The sequence below is a fragment of the Patagioenas fasciata genome, chromosome 7 (assembly GCF_037038585.1).
Source record: "Patagioenas fasciata isolate bPatFas1 chromosome 7, bPatFas1.hap1, whole genome shotgun sequence".
NCBI lineage: Eukaryota > Metazoa > Chordata > Aves > Columbiformes > Columbidae > Patagioenas > Patagioenas fasciata.
Window position 1 is genome coordinate 24,560,283 of NC_092526.1, and position 12,804 is coordinate 24,573,086.

The 12,804-nt window shown below is 37.0% G+C and overlaps 1 protein-coding gene across 1 annotated transcript in view; it reads left to right on the plus strand.

Annotated features, from left to right (window-relative positions):
- Window positions 1-12,231, plus strand: part of AGPS (alkylglycerone phosphate synthase) — a 52,900-nt gene extending 40,669 nt beyond the window's left edge. The window contains exons 16-20 of the mRNA XM_065840770.2: window positions 873-934; window positions 2,040-2,129; window positions 2,550-2,649; window positions 4,446-4,503; window positions 11,937-12,231. Coding sequence (XP_065696842.1) covers window positions 873-934; window positions 2,040-2,129; window positions 2,550-2,649; window positions 4,446-4,503; window positions 11,937-12,058 — 432 coding nt within the window. The 3' untranslated portion in view covers window positions 12,059-12,231. The remainder of the gene's footprint in view (window positions 1-872; window positions 935-2,039; window positions 2,130-2,549; window positions 2,650-4,445; window positions 4,504-11,936) is intronic.
- Window positions 12,232-12,804: the final 573 nt, after the last annotated feature.

Sequence of the window (12,804 nt, forward strand, 5' to 3'; positions counted from 1 at the left end):
ACTTTTTGAAGATGCTTTATCTGAAATCTAAATACAGGTTGCCTCGGTTGATATCTCAGACTTCTCCCAGAGATGGTGTCTCTTCCATTTCTGACTTAACATTCAGTCAGGGAACTTCATCTGCAAAACACCATAAAAACATTATTCTCTTTTAAAGAAAATAGCTGCTAATAAAGGGTAGAAAAAATTAGATTGAAGTATCCACAAGTAGTGGCTAAATAAACCAGACCAGACTAATAAATCTACAGTTTGTAACAGAGGCTGGGAGAGTACTTGAAATACTCATGTGCTCACTCAGCTCTTACTCTTCTTTGGACACCTGCTTATGGTTGTGGTTTGAGTCAGAAATACAGGACAAATTGACCTTTAGTCTGTACTGCTGCAGCTGTTCTTGCAAATTTTAGTCTGACTGTTTAAGAGTACATCTGGAGTGCTAGATTTTATTTGGCTTTTATAGCCAGAGATAAATCACTGAATTTCACTTTATTTCAGCAGGCTATATGTAAAATGGGAAAAATGTTTGTCTTCATTCTACCTAGGTAGGAATTACATTCTGCATAAATATTTCTACTAGGTATTATATTGGTTAGCACAGTGGAGCTCATGGCTTGATGCCATAGTGGTACAAATATTTGATTACTCTGAGAAGTTACCTAACTGTAGCTGTGACATCAAAATGTTTGTCATCTGTGTCTTTGAAGATTTACCCTATTTCCATTATTACAAACTAACATCACTGAGACAGGTGGGTATTTTTGCTTTCTGTTTTTCTCATCCAAACTAAAGTTGCTTGACTGTTAGCTGTGTAGCATACACTGGAATCCCAGATGTTGATGCTGAATGTTACTGATAATTTCCTTCCTCTTTATTAGGACCTGGGCCTCGATTACTATGTAATAGGAGAATCATTTGAGACATCTGTTCCTTGGGATAGGTAAACAGTGATTATTCTTTAGAATTGCTTAAAACTTGTGCTTGATTTCATTCAAATTATTCCTAACTCATGCTTGCTCATGGGGAAACTTAATTTAATTTAGGCCTTATGTGTATTGGAGGCTCCCTGATGTGCCTCAAGTGTTGCACCTGTTGCTCAAGTTGCTAGTAAATTACATATCAGGATTTTGTAGATGCAATATAGGCAAGCATTCAGTAAAGTTTCTACTTATGTTAGCTTACAGCAACAAATTCAGGACTTGAAATTGCCCAGTTTAGGAAGCTGGACAATGGTGACGATAACTGTATTGTGGGATCAGCAGCCATGTGTGTGGGATTAACAGTGTATTTCAACAGAAACATAAAGGAAATATCTTTCTTTTCTTTCCCCAGTAATGCAGGGAAATGAAAGAACAGAAAAGATAACTTTTGCCCAAGATAAATCTTCTTCCTAAGCTTATCGTATGTTAACTATAGTTGAGAAACACTTGTTTAAAATATGAAATAATTTTGGATGCTTCTGTCCATTTGATAAGCCAGAAGCCTCTTATGTGGGATCTAAAGTAATTTGAATCACAGCTTTACAGTATTGAATGTGAAGTGGAACATGTGGCTTATGAGAAATTTTAATAACTCGTTGCCATATTAGAACTATCGATACAATATTTCAAGCTGGCAAACTAGTACATGGCTGGAGTATTTCCAGTTTTGGCCTTGCAGCGTACCCAGGGTATGGTGTTAGCAGAGTATACAAGACCTTAGAGTTCTCAGGCTTTCTACTGTGAGCTGTATTTGTTAGCTACTCTGGAAAAAATCTGAGGCTGTTCTGCTGACAAAATGAAGACATATAGAACTGGGTAGCCTCCATTTTCTGTTGAACACTCTTTATTCCTACTCGTTATAGAAAAGAACTTTAATTATGTACTCTGCTTCAGAGTAAACTTTCTATTCAGGAGCAGTAAGAAAAAGCAATACTAATGACGTCTTGATGATGTTTTATTAGATTATGCTTTTTTGAAAAAGGTTACTGAAGCTGAAGTTATGTTTAAGAATGTATATAAAAACATATGTTAAGATTTTACATTTTCATGTGTTTTCTGTTACAGGGTTTTGGACCTGTGTAGGAATGTAAAGGAAAGGATACTAAGAGAATGCAAAGAAAAGGGTGTTCAGTTTGCTCCTCTTTGCACCTGCAGGTAAGCCATGCAACAACTTAGTCATTTTTCTTCAATCTTTGATTAGTAAGAGAACTAAGGAAGAGGTCATTGAGCTTGCTAGCTAGTAGGTAAAGTTTATCTATTAATGATATTTCAAACACTAGTGATGTTGATCTTCCTCTTAACCTGCAAGTGAATTAGGAGTGAGTAATTCAAGGGATTAGTAGCACTTGACTAGTCTTGACACTTTTGCTTATATGCACAAGAGTTGAGTGTAACAACTTCAACTCAGTCATAACATTGAGTTGCTCATGAAGTATGAGCAAAAAGCATACAAAGTTATTGAAAAAAGATGCTACCCCTTTAAATAATATAAGTAACCTTATGAATTGAGTAATGTCACATAGTGACTGACTTAATACTGTAGAGCTTTGTTTGTAATGCAGTTCTCTTCAACAGGGTGACACAGACTTATGATGCAGGTGCATGTGTCTACTTCTACTTTGCTTTTAACTACAGAGGAATTAGTGATCCTGTTCATGTCTATGAACAAATTGAGGTAATGTCTATAAGAGCAATGGTTAAGGGGGAGGGGAAGAGGGAGAGGCTCAAGTCCTGTGATAATATATAGTGAACCCGTCGGCCAAGCTAACTGAATTCTGCAGGAAAGATCTCAGAAGTCTGTTTGTAAAGCTTTGACCACTAGTAGCTTGGGAAAGAAGTTCACACTAATAGTGCACCAAGTGGAGGAAAGACCACAAGGTGACTATTTTAGACATCAATAAATTACCGGTTATGACTACACTCCAGGAAAGCTTGAGCTGGAGTTTGTTCTTGGATCATAGAAACTGGTCAACCACAAGAACCAAATCTATGGGAAGACTTCTGTAGTTCCATTATTTACAAAGCTACTTCTTTCACTTAATACTCAATTAGTCTTTAAAATACATGGTAAAACTGTCAAGACCATACATTATTAATAGTGCTGCATGTAGACAATAATGAATGTGAGGGTGTCTCTCATGCTGTTTCAGAAAATTAACTGCTGTGGTTGTTTCTGTGTAGGCCTATGTAAGTACTGGTTTAGATCTGCTGTATTAGAACAGTTGTAAACTGCTTCAACATTTACCAAAAACCTCCAGAATAACTCTCTGCTTTAACACTTTGGCTGGTAAAACACTGTACTTTCCTAGTTAGAGGAAACCAATATCCTTGTTACCTTGAAGATGTTATACTTAGGCACAGAAGAACTTTAGCCCAATTTCATTTCATCCCACCTTTTGCTTCGCATGCTAAAGCTTCAGCACCAGAAAATTGCTAATAGGACTGTGGAGAAATAGTATATTTGGAACTGGGATATCATTCTTCTCATGCTTATTCTTTAGAAATTTGTATTGAACTTGGCAAGCAGATGTGAAATTTTATTTACATGTTCTGAGGCTTCTGTGCTGTTGAATCTAGGCTATTAGAGAATGTAACACTTGAGTGCTTATTTAATGAAGCTTTTTTAATACTTAAACATTACCGTTTATTGAAATGAGTTAGCAGTTTGGTCACCTGGATGCATGTGTTTCACTGTAGGTGACTAAATCAAACCTAACAGAGTGAGTTTGCCAACCAAGTATATGTACTCTTGGCAAACTGAAAAAAATCTTGAACTGTATAGGTATGGTTGTATACATTATTCTGAAAAAGTACACTATTTAAAAAGGAAAAAATAGGGCTTGTGCTTAGGAGAGCTTTCTTTGTTACAACCTTCTAAACTGTCTTAACTATTAATAATCAGACCTGGATGAGAGAGAAGATTCTGGAGTTGAAAGTGTTCAAATATTTCTTAACATAAAAATATAAATTTTGTTTTCTGCCACAAATGTTACCCATGACAGAGTTGTCAGTTGTAAAATACCTTGTTTCATCAACTAGGGTCTTGGAGATCTGAGTCTAAATTATGGTCTGAATAAGGATCTCAAATCACTCTGGGGAGCCTGTTTTTAAACTACTTTGTTGCAATTTCCTTTTCAGTAGGCACTTAACCATCTTCCAGATGAGCATCACAGCCATTACACTATTTTAGTTTTGGTAAGGTGAAGTAATCCAGAATATTCCAATCTGGTATAATGTATCTGTTGTAACAGATGACATTTTAAATGTCTTGGCTTTGATAATGTATGTTTGGAAAATCCCCACTTAAATTTATTTGCAGACTCAAAGGAAAATGTTCACCTGTATTGTGTACCCTAATTACTTCTGAAATTTTCATGCATCTGTGTAAATGAGTACAATGGCAGGCATTTTACTGCAAACAAACCTCTTGTGCATTTGCTGTTGAATAAATATCTGATCTTTCCCATTTAGAGGGCTGCTAGAGAAGAAATACTTGCCAATGGAGGAAGTCTGTCACATCACCACGGAGGTAATGTTTTCAGTCTAATATTAATCTATTTGATATTGCTAAATATTAATGAGCATATAAAATAGTTTGTAATAGAACTTTGAAAAATATTTCCCAGGCATTCACTGAAATTACTGGGGGCTGGGGGTATGATCTCCTGGCATTCTTTCCAGAAACTTCTCACATCTTTGCCAGGCTTTCAGGGGAAGTGTCCCTAGACCTGGTTTGCTTGACATCAAGTCACACAATGTGGTGTGTTTATGAGCACCACCAGCTTAAAACCTTTGACAGGAAGTCTACAAGCTGTCTGAGAATCCGAGAGTGTAGTTGGTAAGTTTGTCTTAAGCAACTACTACTGAACTTTGTGCAGGGGTATATTCAGTTACAAAGACCTCAAATGGGAGTTTCACAGTTGAAAGGCAGTTTAGTGTCCCTGGTGGGCTATTAGCCCCAGTTCCAGAGCACTTAGTGAAAGTATCTGTGTAAGAGAGCTAGTGACTTTCAACTGGGCTGTGTTGCAATCTACCATTTGTTGCATAATTGGTGTTAGGTAAATGTCAATATTACTGGCTTGCTGTCTGCTAACTTCTGATTATTCAGTTTCCTTTCTTGGAGTTTGGGAATTACTTGTCCTAAGTTACTAGCCTCTTTGCAAGCTAGTTCATGCTTTTTGTTAAGGGCCAATGTCACATGTGAGTGATCCTTCACATACCTGATACTTTACATATGATTTTCCCAGATATTCAGGCTAATTTGATTGCATGTGTCCTATATAAAGTTGTAGACTCAGATGTCAGGAAGACTTGCTGTGAACTCAGTTTGATTTGTGTAGCTGGCCATCTTTAAACTGGTGAATTTAATGCATTTCTTCTCTTCTCTTCTCTTTTGGGGTATTGTCTGGCCACAGAAATAAGGGAAAAGAGGAAGAAGTCTCGTAGTTTAAAACCAGATTAAAACTTTGTCTTTCTAAGAAAACTCTGTGTGGGGAAGACTGAAGGGCAGAAGCTACACTTTAAAACATGTTGGTGACTTCTTGGACTTGAAACCCCTCATCATTGTTATAGATCAGCTATGGGTGTTTTTCAGGCCTCTAGCTTTGTGATAGAAACTGGAATGGACTCTGCTTTAGCTGTATCAGGATATTGAAGGATGTGTAGCTAATATATGAAAAGTTTCAGTGTTTTTTTGTTTAATATGGTCTTATCATTCTCTGATTAAATCTTTAATGTGCCAGTAGAGTGGGCTGGTCAGTTCTCACACATGGGATGTGGAATTACCCCCTCGATATACCAGTGTGCTCTCCCCTGCTGTGGCAGCTGTATTTTACTGTGACTAGCGTTTCATCCATTAATTCGTGTGCAGCTGGAGCTTGTCACATACTTGGATGTATTTGCCCTCACCATATGAAACCTTGCTTACAGCATATGTTGAACAAGAAAAACTTTGTAGCGTTTTCAAACCTTTGCACACTTGAACTTTCTGACTTCACAGATATGGAAAACTTGCTTTCTGTTAGACTGCTTATGTGCTTGTTGCATGCATGATTGCCTCTTACACTGATAAACATTTTCTGCTTTGAGTGTTTTTTTTGTCTGGCAGTTCATTGTGTGTGACATTCAAGATCCATTTCTCAAGTGCTTAGTAGATGTGCTGCTGAGAATTAACTCGATAGTGTCAGTTTTATTTACTGATCTTCAGGCCTTGTTACTCTTAGCACTGCTAATACTGCTCTATTGTGTGGGGTAAAAGAAAATACTGGTGCAGTTTCTTCTAATATTTGTCTTGTAATTGTGATTAATAACAGTTGTTTTCACTATCTGGAAACAGACAGGCTGGTTTGTCTGCCTACAATCACACTGTGATAAATGGAGCTATTTTAACTCTGGTTTTGTGTATCAAAGAAAACAGATGTAGTCTGGGACTTGAGGCTATAGGAAATACAAAGCCTGCTTAAGTCAATCTTCATACAGTCATTGAGTGGTCATATATGACAGTTTGAGATATGTAAAGCTCTAAATTACTTTACATGTAGTGAAGTATTAACTGCAGGTAGACATATAGCTACAGTGAGAACTGAAATCATGATACTTTCAGTTTTATGAAGAGTAAATTCAGAAAGACTTTACTTTGGATTGTATTTTAATCTCGGTATCTTTCTCTTGCCCTCCTACCAGGCTAATGGAAAATATTGTAATTTATAGGCAAGACTCACTACAGGTAGCAGTACTGTGAGAAGATCACCCCTGATGACTTTTGAGATTTAAAACTTGTAAGAAGCATATGTTTTATTTGTTAGTGCATTACATTAAAGATCTGGCAAGATGTAAGAAAAACAACATTCCTGTAAAGAAATTGCATACGTGTATCAACACTAGCTTTGTGCAGCACACATCTCATGGATACAAGAAGCTGTACCAAAACCAGACATGCACATCTCTGTAACTAATTTAACGTTTCAGTGTAACAATTACTTGTATTTTGTGGCAGAATATGGATTTGTGTTTTTGTAAATCTGGATATAATTTCTGTGATACTGCAACTTAAATTATTTTGTCCTTTTAATCAAATTGTCCTTTTCTTTGAAGTCTTATGCTTGACTTTCAAACATGTAGGTCTAATTGGCAAGTGTCAGGAATGGTTTTCCTACTTTAATGTCAGTTTTTAATGCTTGATAACGTTTCTGGATTATGTAACAAACAGAATTTACATTTAGGAAGAATCTGAGGCATGTAAGTTGCCGTAAAAATATACACCCAAAATACATAGCTGATCAGATAGGCACTTCTTATGCAGGGGAATTCAACCATTCTCCAGTGTGTCCAAAATAACCTCCTCTATAAGGATCAATCAGATTTTTTTATGATCCTGACACTTTTGTCTAAATGTGGTAAGTCTGTTTCTCCCTAAATTTGTTGCAAACAAACTACTGCAAAGCTGCTTAGCTGTTTTAAAGTAGTTTTCAATGTGTGACTTTGAAGTGCTTTCTCATGCCTTCTTTGTCCCTTTTAACTAATGCTATGATATAATTTGTGGATTAGTAAAAGTTTTGGAAAGGTATTCAGTAATTACATATTCTATTCGTAGCATTCCTTGTCTTCATTTCCTACATTGAGATTTTACAGTTTTGATTGTAGTTTTCACTTTGCTTTGACTGTGTCCCACACTAAGCAAGGAGTAGCTTTGATCCCTCTGCTCTTCTGGCCACTCAGTATCTTTAGATTTGAGAGTTATAGTGAGGGTTGCTAGAGCCACAGTTATCTTCTAGAAACTTAGCACTTAAAAAGCAGCATTGGGAGTGACAATTTCATGTAGATAAGTTTTAGTTAAATAATTCTGCTAGTCATTTAGGGCAAACCCTAAAACCACACATACGATGTCATACCTTGCATTCTTGAATTCCTGTTTCATCAAATATAAGCTTTTTTGTATATATAAAATACTGTGTGCTGAAAAAGTATCAATAGGTACAATTAGTGTATAAATACCCATGTAAAACTAAGGAACAGTGTAAAAATGACTGTTTCTTTTACAGGGAATGTTCTAACTAAAACTCCTTACTTAAGGAAGCAATTATCAGCTTGGGGGTTTGAGGAAAATATCCCCATTTAGCCATTTACCATAATAGAACTAATTTTCTTCAACTTTCTAGACAGATTGACCGGAGTAAAGGTTAATGTAGCCTAGGATTCTCAGGTTTGGGTATAGTATCGATTCCCTGGCAGTTTATGTAGGAAAACTCTAAAAAATACCCACAAAACACCTTATATGCATTCAACTGTTCACTTGCATGTTTGACATTGCAATTCATTGCAAGACTTTGGCATCATTAAGAGGCTGTGGCTTAAGCTATGCACTGCAGTAATTGACCCCCACAAACTACAAAATCTGGAATTATAAAATTCCCTTGTGGGAAGAGTTTAACATATTATTTTTTTCCTTTACACAGGAAATGTATCTTCTTACATTTAAGCGCTGGAGACTTGATCATACTTTAATCTTAACACTAGAGCTTGCTATGCTGGTTAGAATGAGTTTAAACCATGGTGTTTGTCAGACATAGGGGTAACATTAAGTAATAATGCATTTGTATTTTCTTCCTTGGTCAGTTGAATGTCTTAACAGAAAGTTACCTTCAGTGCCTCTTCTACTAAATAAATGGGAAGGACTTTCTGATTCATCAACACAGAGCCTGAAAGTACTTAAGTTATTCAGATATCAAGTGAAAATGTGCAAGATGTTACGGTGATGGTAGGTGTTAGTTATGTAGTGGACTTCAGGTACACTGGTCCAATATACTCCAGCACTGCCACAGCATTAGATTAATGCACTGATCTTTTTCAGTATTGCAGAGTTCTCTCTGGAAGAGTAATAACCTGTTAAGCAATTCTGAAGAGCAAAGAGATGCTTTCTGTAGAAACAACCAGCTTCAGGAAAAGCATGCAACAGCTGGAAGAGCGCAGTCCTTATGACCCCTCACTGCTTCTCCTTTTGCAGAGCTACCGTTCTGCAATAACTGCATCTTCAAGTTGAAAGGGCTGGAGCAGAGGAAGCCTCTGGCCATGTGCAGTACCACTAGAGCCTGTTTCCACTGCTACCACGTGCTGCTATGAATCTGTTCTGCATGGGTGTAGAGTTATTCCTGGAATCTGTCAGCTACACTAAAACGTTCCTACAAGGCTGTTCACATGTGCCCAATTACTTCATATTCTGGAAATGAGAGAACCTGTTTGCTGCCATCCAAATGCATTTTCAAAGATGAACAAGTGTAGCCTTTATGAGCCAGGGGAGCTATACTCCCACTTTATATTCTTTGTGGTCAGCAGGTATGGGCTGTCCATCTAATGGCACTTCTCTTTGAAAAACCGTGCACATGGGAAACTATTGTCACTTTTGGCAGTGAATATGTTAGCTCATGTTTGCTTGGTGCTTTATATTTTTTTCAAAGGGTGTATTCTATGTGAGCAATACAGAGTATTTTATTGCCTAGCAGATTAAAAGGACACTGGAACCACCATGTATCAGAACTAGGAACAAAAACTACTTATCCAGCTCACATGTTTTTCTTCTGTACATGGACTATAATGATAAAACTTGAAAATGCAGCAAAAATTAATGTTGGACTGAATTTGAGAGTTGCTAGTCAAGAAGCTTCTGGGCTGTCTGGTCTGAAGGACTTCATGTGAAGTAGATGCTGTGTCACACTGGGTTGTTTGAACACTGTGTAATAGGCTGGGCTTCAGACTGAAGACTCCTGACTTCCAGGCAGCGAGTGTTTTAAGGCATTAGACTGCTCAGCACATCTTGGGAACAGTGCACTTGCTGTTTGTAAAACTTGAAAAATAATTCTGCTGGATTTCATCTTAATTATCTAAGATGCAAGATTAGGTGTATTCAGAGGAGGAAGATGCAAGAGGGAAGGGCTGTATTTGTTTCCAGTTGCAGCAACAAAGATCATGTGTGTAATGGTGTGTATAGCTGAATTAACAAGTAGCAACTTGTTAAGCTACTACAAATTGACTGTACAAGGTTACACTGATTTGAGAACCTTAATAATGTTATGGTGTAGTGTATAGAATCAGATGAATTTGAGCTCAGTTTTTAATTGAGAAAAGTATAGTGGACCTGAGAGCCTGTAAGTGGTAGATGCAAACAAAACAGGAGCAGGGGCTCAACCTACTGTTAACAAGGGGTTAAAATCTTTTCATTGAATGTGTTTGTGAAGGACTACTGGTAACTGTAGTACAGCTTTTTTTTCTTTCCAGTTCACTAATCAAATGTATGTTAGATTTATTATTGCAAAAGTATAAACCATAGAAAATTTGACAAGATAGATGTGTAAATTATCACTTTGACAGAACTAATGATGCACTCCCAGCACCTTCTGTTTTCCAGCACTTGGTGAGCGACTTCATTAAATATGCAACGACTGTTTGGTGCTGCTCAGACAGTAGTTCAGTTCCTTGTGGAATTGCATTATTACTGGAGGTGTAAAAGAGGCAGGCATGCTAGCTGTTGGGCATCCTGCTGTGATTCTAATGTGCTCCATCTTGTTGGAGCAGTTGTTTGCAGTCTTTTCAGGACAATTACATCCATAACCACAGGACACATTCACTGAAACTATATTACAGATAACAGTTGAGAATGGTAATGACTGTTCTTCAGCTGCTTGGGGAAGAGCCAGTGGGAGTCACTTGAGGTGACGGTCAAACCACATCCATGATTTTTATTTTTTTTTTTAGGTAGGCAGTATTAAAGTATCCTCAGATAAAATTCAACTACATCAACTTGCTTGGACAGTCAAATTGTAGTGATGGTATATTTACAGATTGGAATTTTTTTCATTGAGTTGGACTGGAAAATACAACCACAGTTATTACCATGTAAAAAATTCTTTTGTCCTTCAGTTGAGTTTTGCTTTTGACATGCGTGCTACTAATAGTTGTTTTCTAGCAAACTGCAAATTTCATCCTTTCTCACAATATTTGCTTTTTTAGTTGGCATTGTGACTAGCTCATATTCCTCAAGGTATAAACAAATATACTCTGTTCTCTAGAGGTATCCCTGTAATTTATTATTCTGATGACAGTTTGATGGTTACTCTGAGAACAGAGTACAAAAGATGGCTTGAATTTAGCTTCAGATACTCTTAAAGCATCTGTCTCCCAAACCTTTATTATATCACATCTTACTGACAAATGGATTGTGTGTCAGGCTGACAAGTTAAATGCTATAGTGTGTTTAATGAAAAAATGTCCTTTATTTTGAATGATCTGTTAAATCAGGGTTGATGACTTGGTTAATTAGCATGTGAGCACTTGGCCATTTAACAGGACTATTGTGAGACTTTAGTGAAATGAGTTCTTAACTGGTTGGTGTTTCAGCTTTGCTCTGTTTTACATGGGAAACTAAACTCTTGGGTAATGGTATGAGCAATTACCAGCCCATGTTAAAGTTTTTGAATGGAACAAGGTGTTTTGTTGATTTAAAACTAGGATTTAAGCCTTTCCCTTAATTTTTTTGTTTTCTGCTATTTAAACCAATACTGCTTTAAGTTTGCTTGATTATTATGTCTTCACCTTAAAGCAATCAAGATGTGTGGAGTTCTGGTTTTTAGTAATCTCCCTTTCAGTTTCCTACTTAAAATGAGCTTGGCCTTTTTAAAACCTACTACCGATTCCTTATTTTAATAGAACATGTAATTTCAACCTAAGCTTAATCTGAATTTCATCATTTCTGAAGAAAGTAGACAGTGTGGAACACAATCTTCCTCTGGGAGTATGCTGAGCTTAATGAGCTTGATAGTCTGGTGGGCTCAATAAATCAAATAAAGCAAAACATTTCTCATTTTTGAATAAAAGCATTTATCACACAGTGTTTATTCATTCATGGTCACAAGATTGATTGGCTCCTAGAATCCTGCCGTATATTGAAACACTTTGTTTTTGTTTTTCCAGTAGGCAAATTGCGGAAGCGGTGGATGAAGGAGAGCATCTCTGATGTTGGCCTGGGAATGCTGAGATCTGTTAAAGAATATCTGGACCCCAATAACATCTTTGGAAACAAAAATCTTTTATAAAGCCCCACACAATGTGATGTACTAAAACTCCTTCAAAATTACTGGTGAAATTCCTCCACTTTCATTGTATTGATATCCCAGTAATCAAATATAACATAGACTAAACTTGAGAAACTACTCGTATTGTTTTTTGCCACCCCCTTACTCCTTCCCCCAATAAAGTGTAAACAGCACTGTTAATGTTTATGGATTTTTCACTTACAATTCTCTTAAACAACATACTTTGTGCCCACTGGGTTACCAACCAGGAAATGCAAATTTGCTTTTCCAGGTTTGCTTTTCCAAGGTAACACAGCTGACAGTGTCTTCAGTGTTGGGTACTGTTGGATGTTTCTTTCTACAGCACCCCCTGCAAGGAGAACAAAGGCTGACAACAGTGTTTCCCGCAGCAGCTGCTCAGCCCAAGCTCTTGTCGAAGGAAAGCTGTGGGAGGCAGTTGAGAGGACATCGGCAGTACTTCACTGTGCTGAAGGATCCAGTGCGTAACAGACTCGTAACCAGCAAATACTTAAGTACAAATGTAGGCTTGATCAAGAGACAATGTAAGTCAAACTACTTCTTAAAAACTCAGTCTCTCACCATAGTACTGTTGGAAAATCTTATACAATTGAGCTGTTCTGAGTTGTATTTGCATTGCTGGGATAAACTTAGATGAACTGTAGGTCAGTCACTAAGTTTTGTACAATGGACATTTCTCACTGTATGTTGAAAACAGGTTTGTAACAAAACTTCGCTTTCATCTGTAC